General features: G+C 54.5%; 1 protein-coding gene across 1 annotated transcript in view; it reads left to right on the plus strand.

Annotated features, from left to right (window-relative positions):
- The window catches only part of GLI2 (GLI family zinc finger 2), a 147,493-nt gene that overhangs the window by 104,971 nt on the left and 19,533 nt on the right, over positions 1-22,989 (plus strand). The window contains 4 exon segments of the mRNA XM_027768712.1: positions 11,213-11,414; positions 13,131-13,341; positions 14,610-14,732; positions 18,747-18,881. Of these exon segments, the coding sequence (XP_027624513.1) occupies positions 11,213-11,414; positions 13,131-13,341; positions 14,610-14,732; positions 18,747-18,881 (671 nt within the window).

Below are 22,989 nucleotides of genomic sequence, written 5' to 3' on the forward strand. Positions count from 1 at the left end.
GAAATGGGAAATCCCCACTCACAAAATAAATGTATCATGGTAGAAATTTTTTTTTTGGAGAGGTTTTTTTCGCTATAGGGCACATGCACTCGCCAGACAGACAGAGAGAGACATAGAGATAGAAAGCGAGAAATCACCCCCCAGGGGGGATGGTCACGCCACAATCCCTTCTCCTCCATTCTCCTCTCGGGATCTTGGGCACGCACGCACACGCGCCCGGCGTAAGTTTTAAGCCACCGGGTCCGGGACGTGAACCACGGTCGACTACGTGGGAGTCCAGCGACATAGCCATTATGCTAACTGCTGGTTCCCTCTCTGACTTATTCTTAAAAGGAACCTCACTCTGTGGTGATCTGAGAATGACTTAGGGGCAGGGTGGAAGCAGGGATCTAGTTAGTAGAGCCTGGGAGAAGTGGTCGCATTTCAGCTGGACAGTAAAGGCCACACCACAGGACTTGTTCTCAGGCTGGCCCTGTAGCCTGGCGGCTAAGAGAACCGCATCCCATATGGTTGACCGTGGCTTGAAAAGCACACCAGGCACATGTGCATGCTTGCTGCAGATCCCAACAGGAGGGAAGGAGGAGAAGGGGTTGCAGTGTGACCTCACCCTACCGGGGAGTGCTTTCTTCCCTCTCTCCCATCTCTCCGTTTCTCTCTGACCAGTGCACATACCCTCTGGAAATTTTTTTTAAAGGATTTGGGAGCCAGCAAGTGGCATGGTTGTTAAGGCACTGGACTCCCACATGACTGATCACAGTTTGAATCCCAGACCTGGCAGCTTGAAAATCATGCCCAGTGTGTGTGCATATGCCCAAGGTCCCAGGAAGAGAGTGGAGGAAAAGAGATTGGGGCATGGCCAACCCCTGTGGGGGATGATTTCCCACTTTCCCTCTCTTGATCTCTCTTCTCTCTTTGATGAGTGTACTCTTCCTATGGCAAAAACCTTAAAAAAAAAAAATTAAAAAAAAAAAAGGCTTGTTCCCAGATTAACCATGGAGAAAGAAAGAGGGTAAGTCAACACTGAGGCTTGGACCTATAGGTGAGTCCCATTTGGCGCAAGGGAGATCAGTGTCCTAAATCGGTACAGGTTTTGGTGCCCATTGGACATCAAGTCCTCTCCACCAAATATAATCTTCCCACCAAACACCCTCTTGACAACTTTCATAGGAGCCTACAGCACTGGCCATGTCCCCTCAGGTCAGGAGGGGGTTCTACACTCTCAGTGTCCTCAGCCTGATCCAGTCAGGGCCACTTTGCCAGCTGCTCCTGGAGCCCTGCCCAGAGGTACCTGGGGATGCAGGCCAGGCAGAGGGGCCAGAAACCATGTGAGGGACCAGGTGGGCAGCTCCTGCAAAGTTGGTCTCCAGCCTGCCCCATGCATCTCTCTCATAGTCCAGCGACTTACGGCAGGGACAGATAGGCCTGGGGGAGACTTTTGCAGGAAAGTCCTGGTGCCTGTGAGCTGTGCAGCCTTCAGCAGCCTGGGAGTCAGCTGGAAATTGGCCTCCTGGGGCCAGACTGCAGTACCCAGGGAGGCCAGCTGCCCCTGCTAAGCCCTGAGCCCTGGCCTGGTGCTCTATTCCCAGGCTGCTTCTCACCCCACCAGCACTGCAGCTCTTCCTCTGTGGCTTTGCTCCAATAGAATCCCTCACCTCCCTTTGACCTGGCCGAGATCTTGCCTCCTCCAGGAAGTCTCTCCAGATGCCTCCTCCCTCCCTGACCCCTGCCCTCTGAGCTCCTAGAGATGGCTCTTCTCTCTGGCTGCTTCACTCACGCTGCACTGCTCACCTCACATGTCTAGGACCCGCCTCGCATGGTTCCTGAGCTGTCCTGAGCGTCTCCTGCTTCCCTGACAGGAGGTTTACTGAGGGAAGAGCGCACACAGCCCTCCCGGTGCCAGCCGGTCGTGGATGTCATCATGTGGATGTCTTGGGTCATCCACAGCTTCCCAGGCTGATGTTTAGTTCAGGATAAGTACATGGTGTAGGGCATTAAAGAGCTCGCTGAGACCCTAGGTCCCTCCAAGCAGGCACCCACTGTGCTCTTTCTACCTCTTCTCTCTGAACAGCTTTGCAAGGTGCTCCTGGGTGGGGTGTTGGCAGGCGGTGAGGGCAGCCTCAGGGTGACTATGTGCAGGCGTGCTGCTGGCCGGTGTTAGAAACATGCACACGGGTCTGGAAGGGGCAGCTTGGGCAATGCAGCTTTGGCTTGCAGGGAGCTCCCTTCTCCCTGGGGCTGCTCAGCACTGGGCAGCATCTGGGGGCTGAGCATCTCAGGAACGGGAAGGCTGCAGGGGTGAGAGGTGAGCTCACATCTGCCACGCTGGTCCACTCAGCACACCTACTACCCTGTCTCGGGAGATGCGATGGGCTTTTGGCTGCAGGGGAACACATCACCAGCTTCCAGCCAAGCAGAGAGCTCAGTTTCCAGCCTTGGGCATGAGGCAGTGGTAGGGGCAGGGCTTTTTCTTAACTGGATTTCAGGAACAGACAGCTTCTCCCCATTGTTCCGAATCAGTTGTAGTCCTGGGTTACCTCCTGTGCTTGTCACTACATAAGGGGACTTCAAAAAGTTCATGAAAGAGATGGAAGTAAAGGGCTAGTTTATTTTGGTGCAAAAAAAAAAATGTTTTTTAAATCCACCCATAGTTGTCTTATAACACGCCTTTTCCTTGAACATTTTGTGCACCCCACTTTGTTCAACCCAGTTTGGACTAGAACCAGAACCTTGGGTTCAGTTTTTCAAAAGGTGTTAAGCACTAGTGTTCAGCCATGATGCCTACATGGGTGTGTTGCCACAGGCATCTCTAAGAGACTAGAGCACAATGCGAGCTCTCAGCCCAGACCTGCACTTCTGAGTGCACCCTGGCCCCTCCCCTCCCACAGACCTTGGGAGCTGGGCCGGTCCAGCCTGCACCCATGTGTTGATGGGTCCCAGCTGCACAGGCCAGAGGGGAAGCGTCCCTTCCAAGAAGCTTCAGTCCACCCAGCAAGGAGTGCATGCAGACCTTCCCACCAAGGTCCTTTCTGCTCAGTGCCCTCACAGACAATCATGCAGGCTGTCACGCAGCTGTAATGTGGCTCGGGGACCAGCTACAGAAGGGTCCTGAGTCTTCCTGAAGTCACATGTGTGTGTTCACACCAGGAAGCTGCCCATAAGCAGGACCTTAAATATATGAGTCTATGCCGGTGCAGGGGTTCTCCAGAATTCGTGGGAGGTTGGAGAGAGTAGGCCTCCTCTCTTTGTCTTTCTCTGTCTCACATACACACATGCATTCATTTGGCCCATTTTGAGTACCTGCTATGTGCCAGACCTGGTTATAGGTGCTAGGGACACATCAAGTGCAGCCTTCAAGGTGTTGTGGCTCCAGCCGGCTGAGTGTGAGGTCCTCAGTAAGACCAAGGGTGCTGGTCCTGACCTGCCACCCTCCCACCCCAGCTTCCTTCCTCGCTCCCACACGTGCTGAGACGAGGAGGTGCGGTAGAGCAGAGACCCTCCCAACAGCTTTGGAAGTCAAGTTGAGGTTCAGAGGTGGCATCTGCCAGGCAGTGAGGCACCCTGAGCAGCCGGTGTGTAGGACAGCCATCGGGTCCTTGTCCTGTAGAGCCTTGTGCCCAGTCTGCTTGTTTGCAAAGCACCAACACAATTTTTACCTTAGCCATCGTCATTGACATATTTGTGTATTTAATGGATATTTTTAATAGACTCCATTTTGGGAATAGGGTCCTGTCAGACATCCACCCACAAGAGCGCCATCTCTGGCAGGTGTCCATCAGGTACAGATAAATGGGTGTTGCAGTTCCTCCACTCCCTGGTCATTTTTAAAGCACTTATTTCTTCCATATGAAGGGGGAGCAGAGAGATAGGTATCCCCAACAGGGTCCTTACACCAGGGTCCATCCCCAGCATCACCCAAGCCGCGTCACTGGCGCAGATGCACCCATCATGCGTAGGGTGTCTCAGGACATGAGCCCAGGACTTTGCCCCTGTGGGCCCAGTTGTATTACCACTGGGGAACCAAGTAAGTGAATGTTAAAACAGAACCCTGTGTCTTTCCTGACTTGGAAAACCTGGGCATAGCTGAGGAGGATGTCCCTGGCCCTGTCTCTGTGTAGCCCAGTGTCTCTCCCCGGGGTCGTGTGTACACCCTGCCTTCAGGCATGCACTACAGTGAGGGGGAAAGGCTGGAAGGTGGAGAGGCCTTGGCAGGGATCTTGTGAGATTGAAAGCCAAGCCCTGCCTTCCTGCCAAAGCACAAGGCTGGCAGTGGGCAGGATAAAGAGGCTCCAGAGAAAGCCTACCCTCTCTGGCCTCCTGGTGGTCCATGAAGGCCCATTTCCTTGTGTTCCTAAGGGGGCCCTGATTGACAGCACGAAGAGTTATGCCACCTGAGAATGTGACCGAGAACCGGCCAGAGAGCCCCAGGTTATCATTAGCCGAGGGGTCCTTTGGAAAGCAGCGACTCTGCCATTGTCACCTAGGCCCAAGTGGGATTTTCTTGCGTTATGCTGTGGAAAATTGGCGATTTAGCAACAGAACAGCCGCCGCCACGCTCCCCTCCCCCGCCCCCACCACGCTGGGAAGATTGAGATGTTTCCGATGAGACGTTGTCTGTTTACAGCCCATATTTCCTCCGAGCTGTGTATTTTATTGTCATATTGACACTAATTTGACTGGGATGTCACCTCCATTCTGACGCCTGTGCTTTATGCTGCCCGTGGTTCTGGGGGAGGGTGAGGGGGTTCCAGTAACCAATTACATTGATCATACTACAGAGAGGCAGGAGGATTTGAGGAGGAGAGATTGCCAGAGGCCCAAATTGGGCAAGTAGTCCATGCCCAGCCTGGGACAGGAAGGGAGACTGAGGTGGAGGGGACTGGACACAGGTCCCGGAGGAGCGGGGCAGGTGCATGCGGGTACAGGCATGTATGGTCATCTATAAACGGCACGGGCTGTCCCACCAGGCCACACCAAGGAGCCTGAGGCCAGAGCCCTGCATTCCTCGGCCTTCATCACATAATTAGCAAAGGCTGGCCTCATCCCCAGGCCTCCTGGCTCCACAGAAGCCCAGCCTCTTTCTACTCCCCCGAAAGAGAGGGAGGGGGAGCAGCTGAAGTGCAGGGTGGACAAGGTCACTAAGCTGGATTTTCTTAGAGTAACTCCTCAGTGAGAACAGAGGATATCTGGGAGAGAGCATGGAGCCCCTCAGGGAAGGTGAGGATTCAGGGCACTCGAGCCCTGCCATGGCCGTGTCCTGCTGTCCCTGGGCTGGGAGCAGCATTTGATACCAAGGAGGCTCCTGGGACTTGTGCTTTGGAGGACAAAGCTCCCTTCTGTGTCTCTGAGCCCAGGTTCCTGGGTCCATGGACCCTAGGGGATTCCCACCCCTGACCACATGGGCGTCCACCCAGAGCTGCCGATGATATGCTGGCCACCAGCCCAAAGTAGTCCTGAGGTGGACTCTGTTAGCCTGTCCTCTGCATGAAGAGCACCTCAGGGACATTCAGTGGCCATGCCCCAAGCCACCAATCAGAATGGCCCAGCAGGGCGGGTATCGGGCTGAGCCTGGGTCCAAGGCTGTTCTCACCTCCCTGCCCTTCTCACTGCCACAGGGATGGTTGCACTCCGTCCTGAGCACCCTGGGATTCTCCAGGATGATCGTGCTCGGGGGTCCCTTGCAAAGCCTGCCTGGTGCTCAGGTGCCGGCTTCACCTCTCACCTGGACAGCTTCCTGAGGACAGGGCCCAGGGTCCTCCTTGCCTGCGGTTCCCACAGTGACAGCCGGCACCAGGCACACTCTCCATACGCACAGGGTCTGAGGGAAAAGTGAACGGGAACGTGAATGAGCGAAAGGACAACAGTGGGTGAGACAGAGGCAGGTGCTGGGCGATGGGACGGGATCGTGTCAGACGTCTGCCCAGGTGAGAGCGGCAAGCAGACAACCAGCTTAGAGCTGGCGTATCCACAGATGAATGGATGCCACGGCTCCTCCAGTCCCGAGTCATAAATCACAGGAGAAACCACGGGAAATGAGTGCCAGGCTTTTCTTTCTATTTAGTAATTTATCAAGGGAAGAGGCACATTAATAAACATATTTCCCTTGAGGTGTGGGAATAACAGAGATGAATATCACTGTCAGATTTGGCCTGCTTCCTCTTGTTAGGGGTGCGTGAGAGGGTGGGAATTCAAATATTAGCAACAAAATCTTTTTAAAAAATGGATTGCAAAGATGTGTGTATTTCTTACACTCTATGATGTTGGATTTCCCCCTCTCTACTTCCCCATTGGCCTCTTATTTGTACGTAATAGGAGTCTTTTGGAAGACTCACGCTTGCATCTTGCTTTGAGTTTTCTTTGAAGTGAGGAGTGACAAGGAGTGAGCTCAGTAAATAAGAACGGAGAAGCTTGGAAACACCTGAATGAGCGCCGGGGAATGTGTTCGGTGACAGCTGACTGACTGGCTGTGTGGCCCGGTCGTCCTTTCTAGGCTTGCTGTTCTTGACTCCGTGATTAACTGTAGACTCCCCCAACCCATCAGGCAGCCCTGGTCCCTGCAGAAACTGTATGAATTGGCAGTTTCATTTCGGAATGTCTGCTGACTTTCAGGTGTTACATTAAGAGTTCCTGAAAAAAAAAAAAAAAAAAAAAAAGAGTTCCTGCAAAACAAGCCGCACTGCCCCACTGTACAGATGGAGGAAGACAGGGAGGCTCAGTCATGTGCTCCAAGGAAGCTACTCAGTGGCAGGCTTGGGTGCAGTTGACACAGGCTGTCCATGTGCCTCCACATTAAGTGTGCATCTGTGTGCATGCGTCTGTCTGTCTCTGTCTGTCTGTCTCCACTTGCAGCCCCTCCCCTGCAGGGAAGCCTTTCTGCCCCTCCCTGCAGTCACCCTCCCTAAGGGGCCTCTCCCCACCCACTATGACAGGTGGCTTTGGGGCCTATGTGCCTGCCTTCCAGGCACGGTCTCACCTCCCGCTGCTGCGTGGCCGTGGGCAGGTTACTCAGCTCCCCACACCTTCACTTTGTCTTCAGCGATATGGGCATCATTGCAGCTGCTTCCTTACAGATAGAATGACTTAACACCACAAAGTGCTTCGACAGTACCCAGAGCATGTGCCGCAGGCATTCAGCATTGCCCCTAGCGGCTGGGATTCTACTTTTCCTCGCCACGCCTGTCCATCCATGGGGTCTGGATTGGGTACCTTGCGCCTGGCTCTCTGCTGAGCCGGCTATATCTGAGTGGAGGGCATGTAATGGTCAGGTGGGAAAAGGATTTGAGTTCCCCATTCATGAAGAAGAGAGAGAGAGAAGCAGCAGGTAACCACATAAGTAGGTGAAAATTCACCAGCACAACCTTTGGAGAGAGGCCTGAGCCTAGGGAGGATCTGCCCATCTCAGGGAGATAAGGGAAGGCTTCCTGAGGAGGTGACATCAGCTGAGGTCTGAGCACAGAGGGGAGTCATAAGTAGAGGAATTGCCTGTGCAGGCGACGTGAAGGAAGGCCTATGAGGAGGCCAGTGTTTTTGGCGCAGAGGGGAGTCTTGGGACAGGATGGAGCTGGAGAGGCAGACAGGGGCACCCCCCAGGGCAACCGTGTAGGCCATTTTCCTAATAGCAGTAGGGAGCTTTGGGAAGTTTTGGGAAGGTCAGGGTTGTGATCTGACTTGCAAGTTGAAAAGCTCTCCAGTCATAGCAAGAAATGCGAATTCAATAGCAATTAATGAAGGGCTCAAGTGATCTGGGCAAGTGGTGGGTGGGCCTGATAGTGAGTTTGAGAGAAAGATGACCTGAAGAGGCTCAGGAGCTGACCTAGGCAGGCTTAGCCATGGGGCAGAGGAGGGGAGGGGAGGGGAGGTCCAGGCCCACTCCCAGGCCTCCTGCCCTGCCGCTGTGTGGGTGGTGGCTAGGGGGTGCTTGCCAAGCTCGCCCTGCAGGAGCAGCCAGTCTGGGCACAGATCAGAAGAGCCCAAAGAGCCAGCGGGCCGTTAGGCAAATCGCTGCTCAGAGCCACTGGGAGCGGAAGGGTCAAAACTGTTTATGGTAAAGGGGCATCCTCCTGGCCCAGCCCACTCTCCACCTCTCTGAAGACAGGCATTCCCTGAGAAAATGCACACAGCAGGCCTTCTTTGGACCTGGGTTCAAATCCTGCCTCTGTGGCTCTGTGTCCGTGAGCAACTTACTAATCTCTCAAGCCTGATTTTCCTACCTGCAAAGATAGGTTTGTTCAGAGGATGGTCGGTGGCTGTTAAATGAGACCATGGATTTAAGTGTCACTAAGCAGACCCTGTCACTGGGTTATCAATCACTCGAGAAGTCAGAAGCAGGCACTTGTCCAAATACTTGTCCACGCACTTGCTAGACGGCTCTAGTTGCTGACCGGCAGGACGTGTCGGCTGGCCATCCAGGATCCTCACTCAGGGTGGGTGGTGACGCGTGCACACAGCTCAGTGCTGGTAGGGACTGGGCCTGCTCCATTCTGTGCCTTTGTGTCCTAAGGCATGTTGGCAGGCATCCTTCGGCTGCAACAGAAAGCCAGGGTTGTCTGAGCCGTGCCCCCCGTCCACTGTAGGGCATGCGCAGGTAGCCGGAAGCATCTGTGAAGCCCCTGGTGTGTGCCCACCCCTGCTAGGAGGGTCTAGAAACCCCGTCCTCAGAGCCCAACAGAACAAGCAGCTCAAAATGAGCACCATGGCCAACAAGCATGTTGAGAGAAAAAGATATTCTGATTAGCTCAACTTTTTCTTCCGGTAGAGAGCTTTCCCCAAACTACATCCACCTTATTGTTGAAAACAGAGTATACAAAGTTTAGGGTCTCATAGGTGTCACAATTGTGGGCCATTCTGGAGTGCTAGGCCACCTGGACATCTGGCATCCCATCAGGTGACAGCTGCTGCTGTGGCAGGGGACCTTTTCTTTTTCTTTTTTTTTTTTAAGAGAGAGAGAGATTTTTGCTATAGGGCATGTGTGCTCTCCAAAGAGACAGAAAGTGAGAAATCACCCGCCAGGGGGGATGGCCACACTGCAATCCCTTCTCCTCTATTCTCTTCTCGGGATTTTGGGCATGCAAGCACATGCACCCGGTGTGACTTTAAGCCTCCGGGTCTGGGATTCAAACCAATGTCAATTACGTGGTAATCCAGCTGTATAACCATTACTCCAACTGCTGGTCCCGGCAGGGGACGCATTTTTATGTTCAGGTTGTTGAGGAATACTCTGAGTCCTCCACAGTAAAGCATTTCACCTCGAGCCACACCCCAACTCATAGCTCCAGCCCAAGGTACCCTGTGTGTACCCCACCCCCAGCTTACCCAACTGGAGGCCAGCAGTCCAGCCTAGGTCCCCAGGTCACTGTCCCTGTGCCCAGAGCCCCTTCATCCCACAGCTGTCTCCTCCCCTCTGTAGGCCCAGACACCTTCAGCCAGGAGGTGGTTAGAGAAAACCCTGGAAGGGTTTTGGCCCAAGGACTCTGGGGACTCCTGTCCTTTCCATGCCTCAGAGAGTGTTTCACTCTGTGGCCCAGTAGAAAGGGGTTTCCCATTGTTCTCAGGAGTGCTGCCAAACATGGCGGCGGGCTGGATAATGGACCAGCTGCACACATAGCCAAAGAGTGGGCAGATATGGGGGGGGCATACATGTGCCTATGTGGGTGTGCACAGGTGTGTACATGCATATGTGGTCTATGCACCTATTTATGTACCTGCATGTATGATGTGTGCATGTACTTTTGTGTGTGTACAGGCACAGTGTGTGCACCAGTGAGCATGTGTGGGTGCATGCACATACATGTGTGGTGTTTACGTGTGCCTGGGTGCACATGAGTGTGTGTATGCATGTGTGGTATGTGTACCTATGAGTATGTGTTTCTGTGTGTGTTCACACATATGTAGTACATGTGTGTCTCACTGGTCAGGTGTGTGTGCATATGTAGTCTGTTCATGTACAAGTTGTGTGCACATGTATGTGGTGTGCATGTTTGCGGGGATGCACTGACGTGTGCGTGCATATGTGGTGTGTGCATCTATGAGTGTGTGTGTGAGTTCATGCACATGTATGTGATTTGCACACGTGTCTAGGTGTGCTCAGGTGTGTGCTGTGCGCATCTACAAGCACAGGTGTGCACACACATGCATGTGTGGTGTGCGCCTGTGTCTGAGTATCTGCTGTGCATGCTGTTCCTCCTTGTGTCCTCCTTGCCCTGTCCCAGAGCCTCCCCAGCAGGCCCTGGAGGGCCAGCCAAAGGCACAGCCTTAGGCTCAGTCTGGGACAGCCATCCAGGCCTTTTGGCAAATGCCCTAATGGCCACGACATGACCCATGACCTTGGGACACTCAGCTCCATTCCCCTCCTCCCTCAGCAGTGAGAAGGAACAGGTTGCTGCCACTCATGGCATGGAGTGATCTCACAAATGATAATGTGGAGGAAAGGGGCCAGATATTAAATGGTATTCTTTATTCTTTTTTGGGGGGAGGGGGGGAGGCACAAAGAGGTTTTTGCTATAGGGCACGTGCACTTGCCAGAAAGAGACAGGGAGACAGAAAGTGAGAAATCACCCCCTGGAGGGATGGCCACACAGCAATCCCTTCTCCTCCATTCTTCTCTCAGGATCTTAGGCACGCATGCACAAGCGCCCAGTGTGAGTTTAACCGGGTCCAAGACTTGAACCGCAGTTGGCTACATGGGATTCCAATGACATAGCCATTACGCCAACTGCTGGTCCCCAAAATGGTATTTATAATTCCATTCACACAGCTCAAAACAGGCAGCCCTGAGCAGTGTGTGAGAGGCGGGGCTCATGGCTGCCCCTTGAGTGGGCCTGGAAAGGGCGGGGCCATGCTGGGGGCAGGGCCAGGGCGATGGCTGGCCCTGTTCTGGGTCTGGGACTGGTGTTCCAGGTGGGTTCCCTTTGTGAGAAGCCACCAAGCCACTTCCTGTGATTCCTGCACTTCGCTGTCTCACCTTCGGCACTGCTGGAGTCCAGCCCTGGTATCTCCACTCAGTAGTTAAGATGCCAACACGAGTTGGTGCTCGGCCCCACTCACCTGAACACCACGCTCGCTCTTCCCCAACCCTCGGTGCACCCTGTGCTGGTAGTCCATTTTAAAGCCACAGAGTTGTATCCCCACTAGGCCTCCCCTGTCCCCATCTCCACTCCAGCACCTCTGCCCCCAGTTCCAGCAATGCTGCTGATGCCTCGTGTTGACTCTCCCACAGTGTCGCGTTTCTCCAGCCCTCGAGTGACACCCCGCCTGAGCCGCAAACGGGCGCTGTCCATCTCCCCGCTCTCAGACGCCAGCCTCGATCTGCAGCGTATGATCCGGACCTCGCCCAACTCACTGGTGGCCTACATCAACAACTCGCGCAGCAGCTCGGCGGCCAGCGGCTCCTATGGGCACCTGTCAGCAGGCGCCCTCAGGTGAGCCCCTCCTGCCAGGGGGCCATAACCTGGGATCTGGGCTGGGGACCCAGGAGGACAGTCTGGCTCTTCAGTTGGCATTTTCAGCCCGAGGAGAAAGGCAGGACTGGCTGCCTTTGTAAATGAGCACATTTGCAACTTACTTGGGAATTCAAGCTAGTCGAGGATGAGGTAGAAACGTGCCTCCGTGCCGTTGTGGGAGGACGTCTCGTGTCCCGAGCTTGTCAGGAGTGATTCGAAGATGCCTGAGGTCAGAGTGGCTTTCCTAGTGTTTCACCAGGCGCTGTGGAGCAGACAGCTGGTGACCGACATGAGAGGCCACACGAGGGATGACACGGACATGGGCCCACGCTCTAAGCAAGTGTCCAGGCTAGCAACAGGCCTCCCCTCTGGCCATGGCATGGCACCCCAAACCTGTCAACATCTCCATCCACATCCCCTCTCTGCAGCCTTTGGCGTTTTGGGAGCTCAGACCCCAACTGCCCTCTCTAAACCACACCACCTTCCCTAGACCTCTGAGAGGGACCAGGAGGTGTTAGGAATGCCGGGAGAGTTTGGCGCCCAGACCTAGAGATCGAAGTAATAACATGCATTTGGGCTAGTTTTGACCGCATAGCTGATTGCTCCCACCCTTGAGTTTCAAACAATGAAGGTTTGTTATCTCATGCTATTTCTCTTTTTCTGAAGTGTATTTATCTATCTGTTCCTTGATGATGACAAAGAAATAGCATCCCCCAATAGGGTTTTGACTCTGTGATCAACCCCCAGCCTTCGCCAGCCCCAACGCATAAGACACAGGTGCCCAGCATACCCAGGGAGGGCTCCAGGCATGAACCTGAGCCTCCCCTCATGGCTCAGCCTCTTAGAGCCTCACGTGTTACCCTGTACCACTGCCTTGCACGGTGGTCTCTGCCAGTTCCGAGGGCCAGGACATTGAGACTGGCTTACTTCCAGGTCTCTCCTGAGGCTGTAACTTGGGCCGCCAGCCAGAGCTGCAGGGCCTGAAGATGACGGCCTGGAGCATCTGTTTCCGGGATGGCTTACCCTCAGGGCCCTGGCAGGAGCTGTAGTTCCTCCTTATGTGTGCCTCTCCTAGGGCTGCTTGAGTGTCTTCACAGCATGGCAGCCACCTCCCCGCCCCCAAGCAAGGGAGGCAAGAGGGAGCCGGAAAGAAGCCTCAGGGTCTTTTAGGGCTCAGCCCCAGAGAATCCTGGCACTTCCTGAGCACCCTGCTATGGGAAGGGAGGCCCACATGCCCACTGCAGAGCCTGGCAGTGCAGTGGAAGTTACAGAGGGAGGCTGACGTGAGCGGAGGGCTCAGACCATGTGTCCTGGGTGAGGGGGCAGTAGAGTAGGCTGTGGAGATCTGATGGCATTGGTGCAGATGGTCCGGGAGTGGCGAGGCAGGGCCACGTCTTAGGCATCAGGTCAGTGGAAGGGCAGGGGAGGAAGGCTGGGCTGGAGCCCAACTTACTAGGAGCCAACCTGCTAGGGGTGAAGGCTTCATCCTGGGACAGGACTGGGAGCCAAGCATGGAGGTGAGGCCTGAGTGACAGGCAGTAGGGAGCCACCACTGGTTTTTGAGTGAGGGAAAGCCAGAGAGCAATGGACTTAGCAACATGCCCATCTCCGTGCCCTGGCCATGGTCTCTTCTGCTCAGGAAGTACTGGCCTACCTGATCCCTTGACCCACCCCCATCTCTCTTCTCTGTTGCAGCCCTGCCTTCACTTTCCCCCACCCCATCAACCCTGTGGCCTACCAGCAGATCCTGAGCCAGCAGAGGGGCCTGGGCTCAGCCTTTGGACACACACCACCCCTGATGCAGCCCTCGCCCACCTTCCTGGCCCAGCAGCCCCTGGCCCTCACCTCCGTCAGCGCCACGCCTACCCAGCTCAGCAGCAGCAACTGTCTGAGTGATGCCAACCAGGTAGGCGGGCGCAGGGAGCAGGTGGGCCAGACCCCGTGAGGTCCGCTCACTGCCCTCTCAGGCCAGAACCTTGTGGAAGGCCTCTGGGCTTGAGTCTGGCTGAGGGACACCTTCTAGGAAGAGACCATGTGATGGAAAGGGTTTGGACCGAAGCAGAAGGCCTGGTTTTACTCGCTGCCTCTTGGTTCTGCCATCTCCCTGAATTCCCAGGGCTGGCAACATGTGGATACTCCACACACGTGACACAGATAGGCGGCTGAAGAGTCGTGGTACTCTCACGCTGCATAGTGTCACAGCACGCCTTCATGGCCGGCTTTCACACACCCCCTACCTGGCCTTTGCAGTGGGTCTTCTCCTGCCTGGGCACTGAGCACAGTGCCTGGCACACACAAGGGACCCTAATGTCTGGCATGTGAATGCAGTCTTGGTCTGCAGATGAGGATGTGGGAAGGCCCAGGTTTTGGGGTTAGTTGGACACATTTTGGATCCTGACAAGCCTGAAAACAGCCAGTCTCTTCTTCACCTCTCCTGGCCTGGGCTAACGTCCACAAAACATGGGCCTGCCACCGAGGACAGGTGGCTGTATGTGCAAAGGAGCTCATGTAGGACAGAGCCCTGCATAGACCTCAGATGCTGGGTGGCAATTCACGATGACCTGCTAGGGTGCAGCTGGCCCAGGCCACCCCTGGCAAGTTGCAGAGCCTCTAGGCTGCCATATCCTGGGGAGAAGACAAGATGTCACATAGTTTAGAAGTGGCTGCTGCCCCAGAATCTCCTCCCTGTCCACCCCAGGGCTCCAGGTGGCCACCGCATCTCCCCCAGTCATTGTCAACTTCTGAAACGTCGCCTGATTTTGCAGCTCTCACCCTTTTTCCTGAGAAACCAGGGCCTGTCCACTGCTCCCTGGGCTGGCCGGGCCCCAGTCTCACACCAGAGCCGCTGCTGCTCCGGAGAGCATAGAAGTGAGCCTTACCAGGACAGGAGAAGAGGTGCCAGCGTGTTCCAGGAGTGGGTCTTTCCCATTTGCGGAAGTCTCAGGGCTGGCAGTGGCAGTGCACGGTGGAGAGGATGGTGCTGGCAGCCATCTGGGCTCTCCTGGACACACCCCAGGCTGGAGGACCAAGCTGGGGGGACTGGACTTTGTCACTTCATACACAGGGGTGGCCCAGACAGTCTGTGTGGGAGGACCCAGAGCTAAAGCTCAAATAGATTTTGGAGTGTCCCCACCCTGCATCTGCCTGACAGGCTGTTCTCTGTACCTCCCTCAGAACAAGCAGAGCAGCGAGTCGGCTGTGAGCAGTACCGTCAACCCCATCGCCATTCACAAGCGCAGCAAGGTCAAGACCGAGGCTGAGGGCCTGCGGCCAAGCTCCCCCTTGGCACCGACACAGGTAACCAGCTGGTCAGCCTCGCTGTCCTCGAACTGGATCGGCGGCCTTGGGGCCATGACCCTGGTGGTGAGTGGGTGGATGGATGGATAGCTGCCTACATGAACGAATCTGTGAATCACAGAGAGTAGGTGGGCACACTAAGAGGTGACTGTCTCGCCACTGTGTCCCCAGCACCCTGAATGTACGATGTGTTCATCAAATAAGGAATGAATGAATGAATGAATGAATGAGTAGTATCCTCCCACCTTACCCCCTCATCTCAGGCTGCAACCATCTCTCTAGCACCTCACCCCTGTATATACCAGTCCTAGCCAGACTAGTCTTGCCTCCCCCCAAAATTGTTCAGACCCCTGTAGGTTGCTCTGTCTCCTGAAACTCCATCCTCCATCCTGACCCCATAGCTGCCACTTGAGCCTTTCCCGCCCCACCCAAGCACTCAGCCTAGCCCCTGGTCCCTTTAGAGCACGTGCCGTGTTCAGGCCTGACTCCCCCACTGCTTTGAAACTGGAGAGGTGACGCTTTGGGAAGACTCCCTGATTTGGCTCCACATCACTGAGTTCACAGGGCTGCGTGCTGCTGCTGTGAAATCATACTTTCTAATGACTCAACCGCATTAGAGTGAGGGGTGTAGCGAGGAGGCAGAGAAGGCAGGGCGATTCCTGGTGGCGAGAGTGAGGAGTGGAGTGGCCACAGCCCGAGTGGGCCTACTGTGCGACGGAGACTCTTCCAGGTCCCCTCGGAGACCCCGCCACTTATTCTAAGCCTCCATGACAGCAGACAGGCAGTCCCCACCCTTGGTGCAGGGGGGCCCGTCGTGTGATGCCTGCTGGCCTCCAAGGCAGGCCTCTTGGCATCCAAGCCCACGCACGCCAGCCCAGCCTCCACCCATTGGCTTCAGAATCCCAGCTTGGGCACCGTGGCTGCTCAGGGTATCCTGATCTCATCTCCCTGCAGCTGCCGGATCATTCTTTATCAGAACTGTAAACCATCGGGCATGCTCTGGGCACTTAATTTTCATGAAATATTGGGGCCTGTTATTGTCAGGCAAACAGAGGGTCTGGTGACAAATTCGCCTCTCCTCACTGACACCAGCAGTGGTCTCGGCATGATGCATGGTTTCCAGCGGCCGGCCATCATCGGGGCCGTTGGAATTGATGGGGACGGCACATAGCCAGGGAAGATAAACGTGCTGGAGCAGTGAGGACGGGCGGTGGGCAGCCCTGCGCACCTGGGAGCCGCATGCCCACTGCCAGGGGCCCCAGGGGGTGGCACCAAGGCCTCCTTCCCGGCCAAGCCGTTTATCACGAGGAGGTTGTCTCCGTGTCACTCAGTGTCCTAATTCACTGTCCAAGGACTCATTTGCAAGGCGGACAGGCTGGCTTGCCACGGGCAGGAAGCACAGCATAATGAACCTGTCTCTGTGAACCTCAAAATCGTGGGCTAGGACAGCCCCACCCAACTGAAGGCCGCGCCCATGGCCCTGCACTCTCCACGCCGCACACCAATCTGTCAGCTTTTCGGTCTTCTCTGAAGTGAGCCAAGCATGCAGCGGATGGGGTAATCTCCTTTCTCTTCTCAACGTGTGATGCAAAGCCCTCTGATCTACCCTTCCCACGGCCTCGCCTCAGCAGGCCCCAGACAGTCCTATAGCTAAACATCTGGAGCAAGGGGCCAGAAGGTGGCACAGCAGTAAAGCACGGTGCTGTGCAAGGCAACCCCACAGGGGAAGGTTCAAGTCCAGAGAGACCCGAGTGTGCCGGTGTGCCTGTGCCTGGGATCCAGAGCTGGCTGCGGCTGGGGGCGAACGACGGCATCAGGACCCTGATAGGGGTGCTGTTTCTCTAGAAGAAATGAATAAACATGTCTTTTGTTTTTGGAGAAGTTTTTTTGTTTTGTTTAAAGAAATGAATAAACATTTCTTTTGTTTTTGGAGAAGTTTTTTTGTTCTGTTTTGTTTTGTTTTGTTTTGCTATAGGGCGCATGCACTCGCCAGAAAGACACAGAGAGACAGACAGACAGCAAGTGAGAACTCACCCCCAGGGGGAATGGCCACGCTGCCATCCTTTTCCTCCATTCTCCTCTCGGGATCTTGGCACGCATGCACATGTGCCCAGTGTGAGTTTAAGTCACTGGGTCTAGGACTCAAATCACAGTCGACTACATGAGAGTCCAGTGACATAGCCATTACGCCAACTACTGGTCCTGAAATGACTAAACTTTTTTTTTTTTTTTTTAAAAAAAAAAGGAGCCCCAGAGTGAGGTTCCCCCACAGCTGCCTGGGAGTGTGGTCCCAGGACAGCCCCTGGGAGTTGTGGTGCAACCGGCCATCATTTGCCGTTTTAGATCAGGTGGATTTGGGGAAAGGTCCTCTGAGAACTGACCGGAAGCCCCTCTTGAGGAGACTGTGCAGCGGTGGGAGTCCGTCAGTGTGTGACCCTGCAGCCGACCCAACGGTGGGCAGTCCTGGGCTGAGTCCCACTGCTCCTCGAGGTGGACCAGCATTAGGAAAGAGCGTGCTGTGGGCTGCTGTGGCCTCGGCTGCACTGAGTCTCTGCAGCAGGACTTAGCACTATGGGGAGGAGTTATATCCCACTAGCCCACACTGCCCGCATTTCCCCCGAGCCTCTCCAGGAGACAGTGTGAGATGTGAAGCAAGGCTTCAGAACACCTGCCTCTGTGGGCTCTGCTCCGAGCCTGCCTGGCAGACCAGTGGGCACCGGGGAGGCCTTGGCAGCATTTGCAGGCCCTGCCCAGGCCTTCTCTCCCAGTTTGGAAGTCTGTGCCTCTCTCTCTCTGTCTCACACACACACATACGCTCTCACAGCCTGGGAGTCTGTCTCTGTCTCTGTCTCTCTCTCTCACCTCTGGCAAGTACACCCCGCCTATCTCTATGGCCTCTGGTCAGAGGCTGCCCCTAGCCAGCTCTGGTTTAGCATCAGCTGGATGGGGTCACTGTCACTGGGAAGACTGCCCGCAGTTCAACACCCAGGAGCAGCTGGCGCCGTGCGCCCCAGTCTGATGCTGTCTGGGGTTTGAAGACTGTACTCTTTGATCACAGGCGCCGGTGATCAGTGAAGGAGTATCTGTGAGGCTTTCCCTTCACCTCCCCAAGGTGGCCACACGGGCCCTAATGTTGCCGGGACACTCATGTCCAGATCTAGGCTGCACACACTCACCATGTGTTCTGGGAGGGCAGGTCCACTCTCCCCGAGCCTCAGTTTCCCTAGATGTCACACGAAAACACAGAAACCATGTTTAGGGCTGTTGGGAGTCAATAACAAAGGAATAATTTTGTGTGTGTGTGTGTGTGATTACTGGAGGGTGCATGCGCTTACCAAGAGAGGCAAAAGGCATTCTCCATGGCCTGTGGTCACTGCAATCCCTTCTCCATCTCTCCATTCTGCTAGGATCTGGAGCACACATGCACATCTCCCTTGTGCACTTCTCAAGGCCCTGGGCTAAGATTCAAACCACAGTCAGTCATGTGGGATCCGGCTCCCTTAGCCGCCAGGCTGTGGAGCTGACCCAAAGGACTGATTTAGAAGGACGAGATGCATGTCGGGTTTTCTCCTACCTTCAAGCAGGAGCAGAGCCTGTACACATTGTGAATAAACATGTCCCTCCCCAAAGCCACGGGGCCTACCCGGCTCTCCATGGGGAAAACCAAACACCAGATAAGCAAGTCATTGTCCTGCCTTCTCCCACTCCCCTCACGTGTCGGGGGATCCAGTGTGTGCTGGGGTGCCCTGATGACCACAGATGGAGTCAGAGAGGATGGAGGGGCCTGAGATGGCTGTCTGACATGAAGAGCCATGGAAGGGGCCTGAGCTGAGGAAGAGGCTGAGAAAGTGTGTGTGTGCGTGTGTGTGTGTCATATGTGTATGTGAGCATGCACATACCTCGGCACACACCTGTACCAGCCCAGGGAACGTGGGACAGACTGCAGGGCACTCATAGTGACCTCTCCTGAGGGCCAGCTGGGTGTACGTGCTCAGGTGTGCTTTTCTACCACAGGAGCAGCTGACTGACTTCAAGGAAGACCTGGACCGGGACGACTGCAAGCAGGAGGCTGAGGTGGTCATCTATGAGACCAACTGCCACTGGGAAGACTGTACCAAGGAGTATGACACCCAGGAGCAGCTGGTGCACGTAAGCCTCGCAGCCCCATGGGACATGGGCCTTCAGAGCCTCATCTGGAGAAAAGAGGCTAGAGGAGGAGGCCCCAAGGAGATGCCTGAGCTGCATCCTCTGCAAGTGGGAGGCACGGCTACTTCAATGGGTCCTGCCTGTTTCTGAAAGGAAGTGTTAAAACTACAGACCTTATATACACACACACACACACACACACACACACATATATATATATGTATATACACATATACAAAAAGTTAAAAGAAAAGTCCATTTAAAAATCAGGAGAAGGGGAGCAATAAAGTGAAGCCAGAAGTAGAATTAGTATTAAAAACCAAGCGCTGTGGACTCTAGTCCATACACACATTTTTTTTCCTAAGCCTCCTAGTAACCAATGCAAAGAGAGAAATAATATTAGTTAAACCAGCCAACATCTACAAAATAATAACAAACCGGATTCTGAAATCTAAAAGAAGGTTCTCCCATAGAGCAAGAAATTGGTATCTTCCTTTTGGAGGACATTCACAGAAACCCACTGTGTATGAGCGCATGTGAGCGTCTACACCTAGATCAGGGAGAAGCTGCTTGAAGATGCCTGGGTATTGACAGTTCAACCGATCAGACAAGGCCATGAGTCCTGATGTACCCTCCAAGGTGTTCCTTTTGGTTCTCATTCCAAAGTATGATAGAGCCACATCCATTCTGGTGACAGTCCGGGGATCACGTGTGCCATGTGAAGAGTAGGGCCTGGCATGGGGGGCACCTGGCTTTGCACCTGGCACCTGCACAATCAGCTGAGCGGGGCTGCACAAGTGTCTGAACCTCGCTGAACCTCAGTGTACAAGAAATACCGTGGCTCAGAGTACAAAAGGACGATGCCAGCCCCACAGGGGTTCAAGCCTGAGTCTGTTACCATATGTAGCCATATTCACAAGTGCCCAGCTGGTAGCAGGCGCTCTGTACAGGCAGCCCCTGCCTTCCTCCTCCTTCCTGTTCCCCACACCAGTCCTTCTCCATCCAGAAAAGAACACAAATTCAAGTATAAGCCCTCCTGCTACCCACACACGTGAGCATGCACGTGTCGTGTGTGTGTGTGTGCACGCATGTCCATCTGCCCTGTACCAGCCCAGAGGCCTTGGCATAGACTGTGTGAGGCTAATAGCAGCCTCTCCCCAGTTCTTCCTGTTCTTGACAAAGGTGTGTCTTTGAAGATGAACCACTAACTTAAGAGCTGAAGGACAGTCCCCACTTACACACAGACATGCACACACTCGTGCACCCTCTGTTCGTATCAGGAAGCCATCCCAAAGGCGGTTACTTCTCCCCAGCTCTGTAAACCCAGCATTTAGGACTCATCACTTCCCTTTGCCTGCCCCCATAGACTGTAGGCTTTTGTGTTTGGAGTTTTTTCTCTCCACATTTTCACCCAGATCAAATTTCCCAGCAAACTTGTTGCAGTTGAGGTAGGACTTGTGAACCAGGGTCTTAGCTGATCCCTTCAAGGAATTTGAACATGATTCTTCAACCGGTACCTCCTCCTTGGGTAAAAAGCGGAGAAGAGGTCGTGGGAGCCCTGAGGTATAGGACAGATCAGATTAGACTAAAAGAGAGGGGCTGCATCTCAGGCCCAGCGGGAGCCCACGGTGGAGGTGACCATGTACAGATGCATGCCGTGATCAGTGGGATAGCCCCCCGGAGCAGGCAGGGAATTCCTCAAACATGGGAAGAAGGCCTTCAGTGGCAGACTTCTTCCTGTGCCCAGGACTGGCCCTGTGGCTGTGGGCAGCCCCCTCCACCTGCCCTGGGAAGAGTAGGCTCCGTGGCGCGAAGGCAGCCGAGCCCCTTTGCCCGGTGCTGTCTCTCCACTCCCTGGGAAGATGGATGGCGCAGACACACAGGCGAACTGGAGCCCCTGGTCAATTATTAACAATTTGTTGCTAAGTAAACCAATAAGAAAAAAATGAAAGGCATTGTCAGGAAGCATTTTTATCATTTGAAAGGCTTTAAACATAGAAAGTGAGGCTAATATGATGAGATTTCTCTGGAAGTTCAAAGCGCGGTAGGTTTCACTTGCTGCAGTGGTGGCATTTGTATGCGTGACAGTCAGGCCTGGCTGTTTTGTCCTCTGGGTGAGGGGCTGCCAGTGCCTGATGCTCAGCCTGCAAGACAGTCTTGGAGGTTGCAAAGGAGCACAGCAGCACCGCCCGGTAGAAGGAGACCGCAAGCCACAATGCCAGCCATGCACGCAAGCTCACATGTCATCAGGGTATGTTTTAGGAAAAGTAAGGGCTGGTCCTGTAGCCTGATGGGTAAGGGAGCTGGAACCTACCTGGCTGACCATGGTTCAAATCACAACCCAGTGGCTAGAAAAACATACTACATGACTTGAATGTTTGGGTACGTGCCCCAAATCCCAGAATGGAAATATGGCGAAGGATTGTGGCATGACCACGCCCTGCCGATGGTGCTTTTTCCCTCTCCCTCTCTGTCTCTCTCTGGCAAGCACATGCGCCCTTTGGCAACTGAAAAAAAAAATGTAAAAAGAGTAAAAAGAAACAAGTGGTATTAATTTAATGTATTTTATTGAGCCCAATATATCCAAAATATTGTGACTTTAAATTTTTCCTTCTTGGTTTATTTGTTTGATTCCTCTCATGAGAGGAGAGGAAGAGACCACCACCCTTGACAGGGTCTCATCATGCCACAATACCCTCCCCCAGCCCGTGAGCGCCCACGCCCAGGCCTGTCTCAGACTGACGGGGTCGGAACGCAGTTGGCCGCTGCTGCCAGCACTGCAGTGGCGCACTACCCACCGCACCAAAGCCGCGGGCTCCAGGTTCTGTGAGCGTGCCTGATCAGTGCAAGACCAACCTCTGCAGCCTGGCACAGCCTTTCATCCCCCTGCTCACAGTCTTCGAATCCAACAAGTCGTTTGCACTCAGGGCCCGTCCCAATCTAGACCAGCCGCATTTCGTGTGTTCAAGAGCCACATGCAGCAAAGGCTGCTTCACTGGCCTCTGTGGGTCTGGAGACGGTGGGGAAGGCTGGGAGAGGGAGCTAAGAACAGAGAAGAAAGGGAGGGGTAGAGGCCAGGGGCCTCCATGACCCGAGCGTCCCTCCCCTCCCTTCCCCCTTCTCCCTGAGGAAGCAAGACTTGACTCGAAGTGCAGGCAGGACACCACCTTGATCTAAAGGCAGTGGAAGGGAAGATAGGGGGCAGACAGAGCCCTGTGGGAGAGGAAGTGGGGCAGATTTTCAGTCTCCAATGTCAGTTACTCTTCTCCAAGATTAGGGACATAGGCCTCCATACACATCAACATACCCCGGGTTCAGCGGCTGGAGCCCCTTTAGGAGGGCACCCAGCAGTGAGCCCAGGGCATACGCCCCAAACTGTGTCCCCCCCATATTCCTGACCCAGGGTAGTGCTGGCCCAGATGGTGCCATGAGCCTCTCTCCCAGGGAAGGCTTTCCGCCCGATACTGCTCAGCTCACCTAGAAGGCCCTGCCAGCCCTGAGAAGCAAGGCACCCTCTGCAGTGCTGCATCAGTGCGCTGGCCCTCACTGTCTCGCTCAGTCTGGGCCTCACATTGTGCCCAGGGCTCCCCTGTAGACTCAGAGTCTGGCTCCCATGTAGGCCCCAGAACTCCCTGAGCCTCTGTGAAAGGAGACAAAGCCATCATCTCATGGGTCTTTGCCAAAAACAGAGATGAAGATGCATTAGTTCTCATTATAATAAATAACTTCAATTAAAGATCTCTGAAACAATAGGGGCAAGCTTGGGAGAAGCTTACTGTACCCCACTGTGTGCATGTCTGCTTTGCTGCCGTTAATTAGCTGCCACTGTTTGCCGCTCAGGAACTTGTCATAACTGAATTTCCAGTAGGCCAGAGTCCGGTGCCCAGCCTGGGGTGAGCAGGGTGACTTTGACCATCAGAGGTAGTCGTTTTAGTGACTAACTGGAAAATGCAGTGAGACAAGTTGCACGTAGATCTTTATTGAATGGCAGCAAGTGATGGTTCGTGAGGGGGTGTGGCCTGACACACAGAGGTGGTCTTGTGGTCAGTGGTCTGCACACAGTGGGGTGGACAATGAAGAGGGAAGTCTGCACATAGGAGAGGGAGGCATG

This window comes from Tupaia chinensis, unplaced genomic scaffold (genome assembly GCF_000334495.1).
Source record: "Tupaia chinensis unplaced genomic scaffold, TupChi_1.0 Scaffold147282_1, whole genome shotgun sequence".
NCBI classification, from domain to species: domain Eukaryota; kingdom Metazoa; phylum Chordata; class Mammalia; order Scandentia; family Tupaiidae; genus Tupaia; species Tupaia belangeri.